The following is a 13738-nucleotide window of genomic DNA, read 5'->3' as shown; positions in this document are numbered from 1 at the left end:
GTAAACAAGGTTTCTTTGCTGTATAGTCTACATTCGTCTGGTATTTCTTCCAGCAGCTGTGAGGAATCTTGAGACAGATAATTGGACCTTCTCCTTCTCTGCAATCTTTGCTTTTTCTCCTTCTCTGGCAGGATGCAGAATATAGGCCGCTGTGGTAGCATTGTGGTGGAGATGTCAGACATTGGTGTAGGTGTTGGAGCCGACAAGCTACCTGTTCCCACTATCAAATGTTCTTCAGAGACCACCAGGAGTGCTGAGTGCAACAAAGCCAGCGAGCAGGTGCCCCTCCATGATTGCGTGTGTTGCGGAAAGGCCTGCTGACCGCACACCCAGTAGTTGTCCATCAGTGCTGCCGTCCCTTTCTTGAGATCTGAAATGTATAATGTCTTGTTGCACCTACTATGGTCCTCCACAAAGACGTTCCTTTCATTGTGGAAACATAGTTTGCATTGTTCCTGTTTTTGCACTTTCACTGGCTTCTCCATTGCCTTGATCCATGTGAGTTTCGCCACTTGCTCATTACAGTATTCGCTGCATACGCTTTTCACCTTTAGGATCACTTCTTCTCTGAATCCTTCTAAACCTCCAGCCATGCAGCTCATTGTGGTTTCTTGCCATCTACTTGCCACAAACCTTACTCATTGCAACTTTAGGTACGATCTTTGCAAGCACTACACACTCTCGGGTGTTTTGGGCACATTGCAGTTGTTCAGAATCTACTACTTCCAGTCACATGCTTCGTGCCTGGAAAGTGCTTCACAGCCTGCACAATATCAGATGGAGTAAACATTTAGCTTCCGAAATTGGGTTTTTCCATGTGGCCTTAATACCTTGGGGGCTCCTGACGCGTGTGGTATCAGGGAGCAAACATAACAGCTCCCATTAACCTTATTTTTCACCACTGTGCTCGGTCTGCATACCAACTGTTACTTAACTCTGGATGGTGCACATCTTCTATTGTATCTAGCCCGAGTCCTCAGTATTGATCATACTTAACCCTTCTGATTTGTCTTTTAAAACGTTTTGGAACACTAACATGTGAGGCAGTCAGAAAGCACAGGAATAAACCACGACATCAGTAAATTTGTAAGCTTCCCCATACGTTGGTGGGTGGCACGAGTATCATTAACAGACGTATTAGGCTGTATATCATGGATCGCGGCCACGGTATAATTCACTTCACTTGTTTTGTTTAATACAGATACATTTACAGCAGTGTGGTATGTTGAAGACCTAAAGGGACCATTAGTTAACAAGACATTTGTGATATTTGCATGTCTTATTCCCCGCCCCTTTTATATGGCCACCCCATTTAAAAATACATCCTAAATAAATGCCTAACCCTAACATAGAGATAGCACAAAGACCAGCTACATAGTGCATAATGCATATATATGTGGAAGAAAGCACTGTTATAAGATAATATTCCTGAAAACTATAATGTCGCTTTTTATAGATGGAGTTGTTGGACCCCCGTAGTTCCATTACAAAAAGGAGCTAAAGAGAAAGGAAGAGGGAGAGCTGGAGGGGAGAAAGAAAGAAAGAAAGAGAAAGAAAGAAAGAAAGAAAGAAAGAAAGAAAGAAAGAAAGAAAGAAAGAAAGAAAGAAAGGAAGAAAGCTCTTTATGCAAACAGTGCAGCATTTTAAGGTGTCAATGAGGTAGTTTTGTTGTGATATTTTCCAAAAAGAAAATCGAGAACACACAAAAAGGGAACAAACTGTTCATCTGCAGTCTCTTGTGTTTCTCTAGGAACAATACCAGGAGGAGAACGTGTAAGTGCACTGGTAATATTTTACTGAGCTTTGGTGGGGGGTGTGGCCTGGGGTGCTTTGCGAACATCAGATAGATGCACCCAATACTGCAATTCACAAACTTTTACTGCAAGAGAAGTAGTAGGTGACCTCAAAGGTGCCATTATATCTAGGCTCGCTCCACTAGCGGACAAAGTTCTTTGCAAAAACAAAATCACCAGGGAAAAGCTGAGGAGAGGGTGATGTATGTGGAGACTCAGGAGCAGCGCTGGTCGTCTCTTCAATTGTAGGCGGTGCGATCTGTTGAGAGATACATTTTATGGCTTTCGTTAAGACATGCAAATAACTTCTGGATTCCTCCCCTAGAACGGACGCAGCCCTATGAGCATCAAATGCCCTCCTGATTAGAGACAGGGGCGTGTTCATACGTTGCCCCATTATCACCTCGTGGGGCGATAAGTGGTGATCCTTACACGGTTGCTTGCGCATGCTAAACAGAGCAAGGGGCAAGCAGTGCATCCAGTTTTTCTTCAGTGTGGTGCAAAGCTTAGATAATTTACTCTTTAGAAGACCATTTATTGTTTCCACATTCCCATTGGCCTGTGAGTGGTGAATTGTACATCCAATGCTTAATACCCAATAATGCTGTTTTCTCTTTGAACAGCTCATTGAAAAAGTGTGTGCCGTTGTCAGACCTTAATAATTTGCACACGCCTCATCGAGGAAAAACATCTCTGACCAAAAACTTGGCAGCACATTTTGCATCAGGGTGTGCACAAGGACCAGCCTCCACCCACCGTGAGAAGGGACATACAACCACTATTAAGTAGCGAGACCTGTTACACCTTTCCCCCATATCCGCATAATCTATATGCAGTTCGCGGAACAGCCCAGAAGGGTGGGGTAGGGTGCCTCGAATAGTTCTTAGAGTATGTCCAGTACTGTATGTTTGATATGTGGTGCAATGAATAACCATGGTAGTTAAAGCCTGTTGCAAATTTGGGACAAACAAGTCCTTCTGGATATCTGAAGCGATATGGCATATGAACAGATATCAGCTGCCCTAATTAGAGCACTTCTTGCAGACAATATTGCAGCTTCGCCATATCTACATTGTACCGCTTGTACGCTAGCAGATGCAGGAGGGTGATGGTGTCCTATCGGCACTGCTGCTCACTACCACTGCACACTAACAAATCGTCAAAGTACTGAATAATGGTGCTGGGTACTTGAATTTTCCCGTAATCGGCGTGCAGTATCCTGTTGAAGATACTGGAGAACTCCCAGTACCCCTGAGATAATCTTGTGTGCTCGAAATGCATACCCCGATGCGTAAACGCAGTGAGGTACTGCAAATCGGGGTGAAGGGGTATGGAGAAGAAGGCGTTTTTAAGATCCACCACAGGGAAGTGGGTCACCTCTTTAGGGATACTACACAATATATTTGCAGGGTTCGGAAACATAGGAAATTCTGTCCGGATAATGTAATTCACGGGGCGGTTGTCCTGGATCATTCTCCAACTCCTCCCTTTCGCCTTTTTGATCAGATAGATAGCTGTGTTGCATGGGGTACAATTATTCCTTTATTCAGGAGGGCCACAATGGTGTCACGTATGCCTTCCTCCACCTCTTTGGACAGTGGATACTGTTTTGCTTGGGGGGAAACACCACACCTGGCTTGAGTGTTATTCGGACTGGTCCCACCCCCTGCAGGAGCCCCGCATGGTGGCCATTGGTTGTCCATAATCTTTATGGAACTTGCTCTAAGTAAGTATCCAACTGTCCTTCCCGCAGTTCTCTATCCATGTCCCTGTCAGACCTTACAGTCCCATATCCTATGCTTTCCGCCCGCGGTGATAGCCCTTCCCTCTCTCAACATGTACATCTTTTATTGCAGTGCTATCCAATCTAAACAGAACGTCTCCCGCTCTTCACTCATCCAGCCCACAACCCTGGTTTCTCTCCTCTTCCTTCACTGCCCTCAGACAATTTCATGTGATAATGTCCCCTCAAAAAGGCAGTGGTTTGCAGCAATATTATCACTTATCATTTATTTATTTTTCCCCAAGGCGAGCAGGAGACAGCCCCGCTCTCCCCTTACAAATGGTCACCATACATAATGTCACCACTGCCTTTTCCAGGCGACTATATGTATGGCGACCATTTGTGTGGGGATAATATTACGGGATACCGCTCGGACGGTCCAGCTCTGCTTGCATTGCCTCCAAAGCCTCCTCTAACTCCTTCAGTGACTTACTTTCTCATGGCATAATGTTCGCTGGTGGTAAGTGGATAAAGCCCCTCTCTAGGGACTGGCTGCGGCACTTCCTCTGGCGCAGTCGCATTTGCTATATTTCGGGTGGCACTACTTTCGCGCTGAGGCATACACTCAACATTATCCTCTCTATCCTCCACTATTTTCCACAAGTCTAAAATCTTTTATCGTGTCTGTAATTGTTTACCTTTATATTTAACAGTTAAGAATGTGTTCATATGTTCAAATATCTCTCTGTCATTAGTACCCTGCTCTGGCCAAGGGTGGGGTACTAATAACAGAGAAATATTTGCACCCACTAGTTGTGGTACTTCTCTATCTTGTCCTTGTATAATGGCAATGCACTGTACATATACTTCAGCAGAGTTGTTACCCCCATATTGATAATGGTATGAAAAACCTTCAAGTTACATGCCGCACACAGTGTTATTCAAACCATCACTACCAGTCCTCCGTTTCTGCCTGCCCGTTGCCCCCTATCCAGCCTCCCTTCGCGCTCCCTCCCCCCTTCGCACACAGCACACTCACACTACGTCCACAGGCCCTCCCTCGGCCTCCACCAAATTCACAATACTTATTCAATACACTAAAACAATCAACTGAAACAATAGGCTAAATCAATAGGCTAAAACAAAAACCACTGCTCCTTCCCCCACCTGAAATATATTGGGCACGGGAATCCGAGCTCTCTACCTATACAGAGCTCTGTCTTTTTGTATCCCTTTATCACAATATAAAATGGCGCCATCATCTCCGCTTACTCAGAAAGTTTCCCACACTCCTGTTTTCCTCCTCGTTATCCCCTTAATAATGAGGATAAAAAATACTAAAACTTGCCACGTGGCCTTACGCACTCTCCCTTCACAAGGACACACTGTACCTAACCCCTGTACTTGGGTATGCATGTTCACCCAAGCTCCTCCGTCACAAGGTTCCAATAACGACCTGCACTCTCCTAGAAGCCGTGTCTGGCTCCAAAGAGCGGACAGGAATTCTGTGAAAACTGCTCCTGTACATCACTGCAGGTTGCGCACTTGGGACTGGTCACTGTAGGTGGGCACGGCCCCTCCAGAGATGTGGCCTGGAAGCCTTGGTCTTCGCAGGCGTCGCTTGGATCACGTTGGGGTCACCAGAAAGGTAGAGAAACCCCTCAACGATCACACCAGAAAAAATGCAACCCACTAGGGAAAAAGTCCCAGCACACCACCTGCAAGGAGAACAAAGTTTTATTTCCACATAAATAGAAATGTGCCAGCAAAGCTCTATGCTGCCATGGAACGTTCTGGCAAAGTTAATACGGGCAACACTTTATGAAGGCACACAGCGTCATCAATGACGTAAATTACATAAGCTACAAATCCAAATGTCTGGTTGGTGCGACCCTATACATAGGCTTAATGCCCCATACGGGATGCCAGGCCATTGGTCCCAGCCCCGTCTGCCCATCTTCTTCCACGTGGGCTCCTCCTTGTGCTCCATAAGGTACAGAAATTCAAGTAATTGGCAGTTATGCAAAGGAAAACAATGCATGCTCTATCTCTAACTTAATGTGCACCTGGTACTGCTGACAAGGGCTAAGAGGATACTTCGAGGTCATATCATCACACACACTAGCTTGATTCCAGACACGTCGGCGTCCATCCAAAGCTTCCCATCCTCATTTTGGCTATATTGTTTTACCTCTTCTGGCACCTCGCAGCACAAATCACACAACCTATGGTGAAGGCAACTGGTGCCTGCTTTCTCATCTTTTCTGATTGATTGGGGGTTTAACAGTTTTATAGTTGGGGGTCTGGAACTGGCTGGTACCTTGGAATGTTGGAGGTCTTGGGATGGGGCATCTGAGTGCTATTACTTAGATCTGGGACGTGGAAGGTTGGAGGCTCGTGCCCTCCTCCTTGGATCGCTTTTCGCAGAGAGCTCTCACCCCCCTCGTGGCCTTTCAGGGCGCATTCCTTCTGGGATACAAATGCTGACAACATGAGACAAGGAAAGTTCTATGAATCTCTACAGCTCTGGACTTTCTCACCCATGCCCAGACTGCACTCTATTCCCTATTCCCGCATGCATACGCTCATTTCCATGTGTGGCTTAGGCTGCGATTCTGGCTGTAGTGCGAAGCTACGCCTCAATTCCAATATGGCTGTTTACAGTCTTGGAAACAAAGTCTCCTCTTTTGTTTTACATTAAGTATGAAGCTTTCAGGTTTATTCCTTCTCCTCAATTTCTGTCAGTGAAACTTCCACCTGACACAATGAGATGCCTTGTCTGCTTTAAGGAATATCGGGGTAATCTTGGAGATCTTGGAGCTCCATGTGACAGCCATATAGTTACCCTTGTTAAGTTGGTGTTTTCTTTTGTATAATTTCTTGTCGCAAAGTCTTGTAGAATCAACTCTTCTAAGTTTTTGATAACGGGATACAATCTGTTCCTGGAAATTGGTAAAACTCCTGCTGTCAATGTTGAGAGGGGCATTTGGTCTATTATCAAGTTGTCGCCTGGTAATTTTTGGGGAATTACCACAATATCAGAGTGTGTCCATGAATTCGAAATATTGGCAGTGGTTTTTATTTGTTGGCAGTGTGTATGGAATTTTATTCCTAATCTATGACAAACCTTGGTAAACTCAAACCTGAACTTTCTCTGCCTGCTTTACTGCTGCTGGGGTCTTTCACCGTCTGTCGGGGCTGTATTCTATACCCTGCAGTATAACTCGTCCTTGCCTGCCACAAGAACTGCTTGGTTGCCTCCTTCCATCCCTCAATCATCCTACACTTGCCTGCTGTCACACACTAAAAGTACTGAAAAGCATACTCTCTCGAGAGTGGGCCCATGCCAGGGGGATTTGGTGGGCAGGGACTAAGCAGCTGGGCAAGACATACTGCCAAGTCTCAGGCAAGTCGGGCCTATGCCTGTTCTTTGACAAAAAGGCAACAAGCGAGAAGCATGCATGGAGCACAGTGCCGCTGACACAGCACTTGTGCGCATGCACATTCTCTCTTTCTTTTTCAGACTGTCTTCAGAAGACCTTTAAACATATGATCTTCCTTGCTTGCATTCCATAAGCTTGCCAATAAGAAGAATCAGACACTCCATACCAGCACACTCATCCTGCACCATCACAAGACCACATTTCCTCCTCCTGACAGCCCCCTGCTTTATTTCTGTTGTGTGCTTTCTCTCCAGTCTCAACCAGTCACTTATCATCTCACCAGCCTGCATCTTGCAGATAGGTCTTGCTCGGCATGTTAGGATTTTAAGTTCCTTGTTGGGTCCCATTGTTTTACCTTTGGGTCCCCCTTCCATCATTTTTGCTGGCCTTATTATCTCTCTCTGCAGATCTACTGCTGCAATCCTTTATGTACTATTGTTTTATTACTTTGAAATTCACGTTTCTGGAATAACCAACTCTCTTATCAATGCCATGACTTTTAGGTCCTGAAATAGTTTCTTGAAAGTACACCTCCTTGCAAAGGGCACATTATTTTTTATTTCAATATATGAAAAATGTTCAATTTCTCAGACAAGCTGCATTTTACTTAGGGGTGACTGGTGACTTTGAACCGCAAAGGTTTATTTAGGGCAATTATTGCACACTGAATTGGATGTAGTCCAGATGGTTTCTCTAGATGTAAAGCACAACGTGCTCGTCTAGGTTGCTTATGTCCATCTGAGCGGATGTCTTTGTATGTTTTATGTGCTTTGAATAGTTCCATGCATTGGAAAGGAATGGTGGACTGTCATGAAATCAAACACTAATTGCTTAGCTTAGTAACACTACTCCTCTTGATCCTGAAGTTTGTTTTTTCAGCAACCTCCCCAACATCCCCTCTGCTCCAAACCAGCATATGTATTCTATCTTGGCAAAAGTAAAAGGAACAGAGCGGAAAAAGGCTGAGCAGGCATTTGGTGGGCCAGATCCTACATGTGGTTGCGCTCTTCCTGCCCAGTATAATAAATGTGACCGGGTATCCAGGTGCGATGCACTAAAGAACTGGTACACATGTAGTTGCACTCACAAAACAGATGTTTATTTTGGTTACCACAATAGTAAAGAAATGGCAAAAGAATGTCTAACATAAACTGTGAAGAAAGTGTGATGAATCCAATGGAGTCATCGCAGATTCCCTGGTGAGAACCTCCTGCCATGTGGCCAGGGGAAGGCAGCCGCTACCTGATCCTGACCCTGAGTGGCGGTTACATGAAGGAGGATCACATGGGATGAGAGAACTATCGGGGAGATGTTATGACTTCATTGGAAGAGTCACACTTTCAGAAAAAAACATCTTTCCTATGAGAAAGACCCTCTGGAGCCTAAGACCTTAATGGCCTATTGTCAGGTAACATGTTGCCCCCATAGCGAAAGACTAGAACATTTTCTATATATAATTCTAGTCAGGTCTCCACCTTTCACCCCAACCCACACCACTCACACTTACCACCTTTTGTTCTGGATGTGGTTTTTCATGAAGTCCGTGAGAAAAAACACTCTGGACTTAAAAGCCCAAAGAAAGTTATGGACTTCAACTCCCATAACCACTCAGGTACTGGGATGTGTAGGAGGACAAATGGGCTTATGCACAGTGACAAGAACACCAAAATACTATATGTAGACTAGTTGTTTATCTAAACCTGCAATGAGCAGTCATTTAATAATGGCAACCGCTGTGTGGAAGAGAGAGATGCAGCGAGCAGTGCAGAAGAGGATGTTGCCATCCAGGCTGGAGCTCCGAATTGCATGGTACACTGAGGAAACTGGCAAAGCAGAGAAGGCCGTCGGGACAGGGAGAGAGATGCTACGGGTGAGCAAGTAGGACTGTGGCGGTACTGGGAGCAAAGCAGGAGCTCCTGGTGGTACGGTCGCTCGACGAGGCAGCAGACCCCATCCCAGACCGAGCAGGAGAGCTGGTGTGTGATCGCAGAGCTGCGCTGGGTGCTGGTCAAGCATCCGCACACTCCTACCTGGAAGGCAGAAGAAGAAGCCATAACAGATAGATGCTAGAAACGTTGGAGACGCTGGAAAAGAATGGTGAGTCTGCCCACAGCAGCTGGGGACCCCGGGGCGCTCTGACGACTGCAACAAGTGATTTTATCTCCATTTAGCTTCAGTCAATTAAAGCACATCCAACTATCGACTTCCACAAGGGAAGCTTTAAACTTACTTTCTAGAGCCACTTTGGGGTTGCTGACTTTGCTAAACTGTCCTGTATTTGCCAAGGTTTGTGGTGGCAACATAAAATGCTTTGAAGATATCCTGATATGTGATATCCCACTGGACCTGTGTTCTAAGTGTTTAGTGATGTGTGTGTGCTATGGGATAAACTCCACTTGGTTTCATCTGTGGGGTCTGCTGTTATCATGTGCTCTGAATTCCTCTCTTCTTTACTCTGTTTTCTGCCCAACTTAGTTTGCGATTTAGCTCCTCTTAGAAATGACTCTTTATCTGGTTACCCTCACCCTTTGACCTCTTCTCTCTGATTTCTCTCTTTTAGGACAGTTTGCTGCAGCACCTGCTACAGAGCAGAGACAGATACTGGCCGTGAACCTTGGGGTCTTTACAGGGTACACCACTTCACCAAGGTGAGTCTGAGGCGTATGTGTGGAAGAATTGCTTCACAGGAACTATTTACATGTTTCTAACCATCCCTTGGATGCTGAAGTGCTATGGCACAGCCCCAGACACAGTACAGTCTTTCATGACCATGAGACTGCACCCCTCAACTCCCATAAACAAACTCTATGAGGTCTATGGTGATATTTGAGGCCTCCTACAGCTTCACACAGGATAACCTGCTCATTGCAGTCTGGAGTCACCTTGAGAGCCTGTGTCCTGACACACAAACGAATGCACTCAGTACAGTCCCAGGTATCCATCTCTCCTGTCTTCTTATTCCTACTGGTTGCAAGACCACCAAGCTCTTGCGTCCCGTCCCCTTTCCTCCATACCAATCTTCTTCCCCTTTAAATTTACAGGTGCGCAGGGGCGCGGCCCTGGGAGCATGAACTTGCCTGACTCCGCCCAACGGCGCCACTCCTCAGTCCCCTTTTCCGCGCCAACGGGAATGGGCCGATTTCACCAGCGCTTCTGGGTTTGGCTTCGGCCATGTAATACCACATGCTCTTCCCCGGATGTTCTTCTATCTTGTCTTTTCTTTTTTCTTTTACATACGTGGTTCTCCGACGCCACACTCCTCCTCGCCGTATGTCGACTTCAACAGGCTTCAGCAGGGGTCCATAACAGACCCCCATGCCCTTTGCCTCCGCCCCGACAACGGCTGGCAAAGTTATTCCGCGTGTGATTCCTTGACACCTGGGGCACTGAAAAACAGACTAGCTAGGTGGAGGGAGCTCTTCCAGACGTTGCCTCCGAAGGACCTCAAGGACTTTGTCAAACTTCGTTCGAGGCCAAAGACAAGGCCTCTATTCACCACAGCACCCCGCAAGGGCGACTCCTTTCCGAAGAAGTGCCCAACCGGGAGGGGCTTGTCAGGCTCTAGTACCAGCGCACGTCCGAGGCTAGTCCAGCTACCGGCCTTATGGCCGAGGGGTCTCCTGATCCTTCCCGTATCGATGCTGAGGGACCGCAATGTTCTTTTACCGGGGCTACTCCCGAAGGGCAACGCCCTAGTACCGGCATCATGTCCTAGGGGGCACCTTCACGTATCACTACCGGTAGTTCTGCCGAGGGCATTACGCCTTTCAGGCCCCTGCCTGAGGTGCGGGATATGCCTTACGCTCCAACACCAAGCATCTTGGACGGGGCTGGTTCCAGCAAGCCAGGCACCACGACTCCGGCACGTGGCATGCAGCTCGACAAAATTGCTGCCGTGTCAGACAAAATGGCCGCTCATCCGATCCCTCCTCTAGCAGAGCTGGTCGAAGAACAAGTTACAAGGTGGGACTGTGGTCAACCAGGTACGTGGCATACAGCTTATCCATCTGCAGTGCAGGGCAGGTTCCCCCTGCATCCCAGACAGAGTGTGCCTTGACCCCAGCAGCCCGCGGTCACTCCGTCAATATCTCCTGCCACCTCCTCAGCCTCCGAAGACTGGTTCTTCGAAAGGTTTCTGGCGCTGACACAAACACCCCAGATGGGGTCTATCCTTCGGGATGCTATCAGGAACATGCTCCCTCAGGTCACCCCACCGGTACCCTTAGTCATTCCTCCAATAGCTCTGGTGCCTCAGGCCCCAGCGCTGCCTGTGCTTCCTTTGCCGGCTCCTGCTCCGGCCCCCATGACTCTGGCAGTACAGGCGGTACCACAGGCTCCGGTTCTCACGCCGCTGCCCATGGGGCCCAGTACCCGTCCACCAGTTCTGGACCCTCCGAGCACTCAGGCGGACACAGAAGAGGCGGAGGACCCCGACATGCCATTGTCAGCGAGGGCCTTCCACGAATGCCTTGCAGCCCTGGCAGATTATCTGGACCTTCCTCAGCCCGAGGTTGAGTAGCCGGAGGAGGGGGTCCTGGCAGAAGCTAAGGACCCCCTCCAAGACAGGGATCCCGATGCAGAAGGACGTTGTCGCCCTGGCCAAGAAGGGGTGGCTCAAGCCGCACTCGGCCCAACCTGTCAATTGGCGTCTCAACGCCAAGTACAGGCAGCTAGAGGGGGATACATTGTTGCTTTCGGCTCATCCGCAGCCGCACTCCTCGGTGATCGCTCCAGCGTCACTTTCTTCTAAGCCTCAGTTTTCCTCGTCCACCTCGTCCTCGGCGCTGCTAGGCAAGGAGGAGAAGATCTTGGAGGCGTACGGGAAAAAACTGTACTCCAATGCCTCCCTGCACCTGCGTCAAGCCAACACCGATGCCATGCTGGCAGCTGCTAACCAAAGACTTCCTCCCCGAACTCCTGCCCCAAAGCCAGGCTCGCTTCCAAGCAGGACTAGGAGAAGCCAGGCTGGTGCGTCCGACATCATGGGGTCCTCAGTGGCCCATATCAATACCTGTGGCTTGGCCATCAGCATCGCCACGGACATGAGAAGGATGGCCTGGCTCCGGGCTACTAAATTCAACCCAGACGTCCAGCAACGCATATTGGACCTTCCATTCGAGGGTAGTGACCTCTTCCGCTCCTCCACGGATGACGAACTAGATAAAAAGAAGAACAGCTCACAGACAGCTAAATCTTTATCTATTCTTACGAAGGCCACGCCCAAGGCGTACACCCAGTCCAATCAACGCTCCGACCAGGGGGTGGGTGTCTGTAGGGTTCCGAGGCTTCCAGGAACAGAGGTCCAGACAACCTGACCGTTCCCCTCCACAGCATCGGAGGAAACAACAAAAGGGGAAAGGGCAAGGGTTTTTTCCAATCCTCCTCCTCCTCAGCAGCCTCAGAGGGTACATGAGTACAGAAAATATGAAGAGAAGGTGAACAATGAATAGCTAGAGAAAAAGAGTTTCCATGTTTTGGCGCAAGAAAGGCATAGGAGAACAAGTGGAAGGGGGCACAAGGAGGTTTAGGAACAAAAATAAGCTATAGATATTGAGAGCAAAGGGATCTTCTAGGAATTTAGAGACAGACCAGATCAGAGAGATAAAAAAGGGGAAGAAGATAAATAAACTTAAATGCAATACAAAGAAAGTGGAAATGAATACGATAGTCAAATTAGAGTTGGCAACAAAAGATAGGTTGGTAGAGGAGAAGGCAGATAGAGAGCATATTGGACCAATAGCAGAGTAAAAACAGGTTGAAGATAAGTAAGATGAGAAGCAGGAAGTCCAAAAAGAAGAGCAGAGCAGTAATCAAGTTGAAAGAACATGGAGGCAGTAGCAAGAGGTTTAGTGGCCTGAAAAGAACAGAAGGATGGATGCAATGAATATTGAAAAGATTATGACAAATACGAGCACTAGTAGAAATGTGGTGGGAGAAGGATAGAGAAGAATCAAGTGAAGCCAAGATCACATGCAGAGGATCAAAACGGGAGGAGAGCAGGACGATAGATACAACTTGTGGCAGGGCAATAAGGGTGAAAAATAGCAGTTCCATTTTAGAGGGGTTTAAATGTAAATATTGGGATGGCATTCAAGTTTGGACAGCTAGTATACAGGCTGAAGAAGTAGTGTGAAGAGAATAAGAAAAGGAGGAGAAAGATCGGAGAGTCGTTGGCATTAAAGTGGCTGGGAAGTTTAAGTAAGTCAATGAATGTGGAATGATAGGGATAGAGAAATCCAGAATGGCAAGTACTGAACCTTGAGGAACACCAAAGAGGAGGGGGAAGTCTGACCGGCGAAGAAACTGAATAGGTGCACTCAGAGATAAGATTTGAACCAAGGAAGAACACCGGAAGATAAACCGAGAGAAGCAAGAGAGGTTAGGAGAGTGGGATAATAAACTGTGCCAAATGCCGCAGAGAGATCTATGAGAACCAGAAAAGAGGAGTGTATTGTGATGAACTGACATAAGGGAATTAGATACATGGAACAAAGTGTTCTCGTTGAAGTGTATGGGGCAGAAACCAGACTGAATGGAAGGGAGTAAGGAATGGAAAGAGAGAAAGATTGAGACTTGGGAGTAGATGACTCTTTCAATAACTTTGAAAGAAAAGAAAGGAAATTAGATGGGGAAAACGGGTCAAACAAGGGCTTTTATAAGATGGGAATGATAACATAATGTTTAAAAGAAGAGGGGAAAGGAGGAAGTAGCCAAGAAAGATTTGAGAAGGCAGAGGAGGTAAGGGATGATGAGAGGATAGATAGTGGTACTAAAGAGGT

At 47.2% G+C, this 13738-nt stretch overlaps 1 protein-coding gene across 4 annotated transcripts in view; it reads left to right on the top strand.

The window, feature by feature from the left end:
* The window catches only part of SARS2 (seryl-tRNA synthetase 2, mitochondrial), a 474855-nt gene that overhangs the window by 413227 nt on the left and 47890 nt on the right, over window positions 1–13738 (top strand). For all 4 annotated transcript variants that reach the window (XM_069644221.1, XM_069644220.1, XM_069644222.1 and 1 more), the window contains one exon: window positions 9520–9607. In XM_069644221.1, coding sequence (XP_069500322.1) covers window positions 9520–9607 — 88 coding nt within the window. The remainder of the gene's footprint in view (window positions 1–9519; window positions 9608–13738) is intronic.

This window comes from Ambystoma mexicanum, chromosome 2p (assembly GCF_040938575.1).
Source record: "Ambystoma mexicanum isolate Mex_15411 chromosome 2p, UKY_AmexF1_1, whole genome shotgun sequence".
Classification (NCBI taxonomy): Eukaryota; Metazoa; Chordata; class Amphibia; order Caudata; family Ambystomatidae; genus Ambystoma; species Ambystoma mexicanum.
The sequence above is the reverse complement of the archived record's forward strand: the minus strand, read 5'-3'. Positions and strand labels throughout refer to the sequence as shown.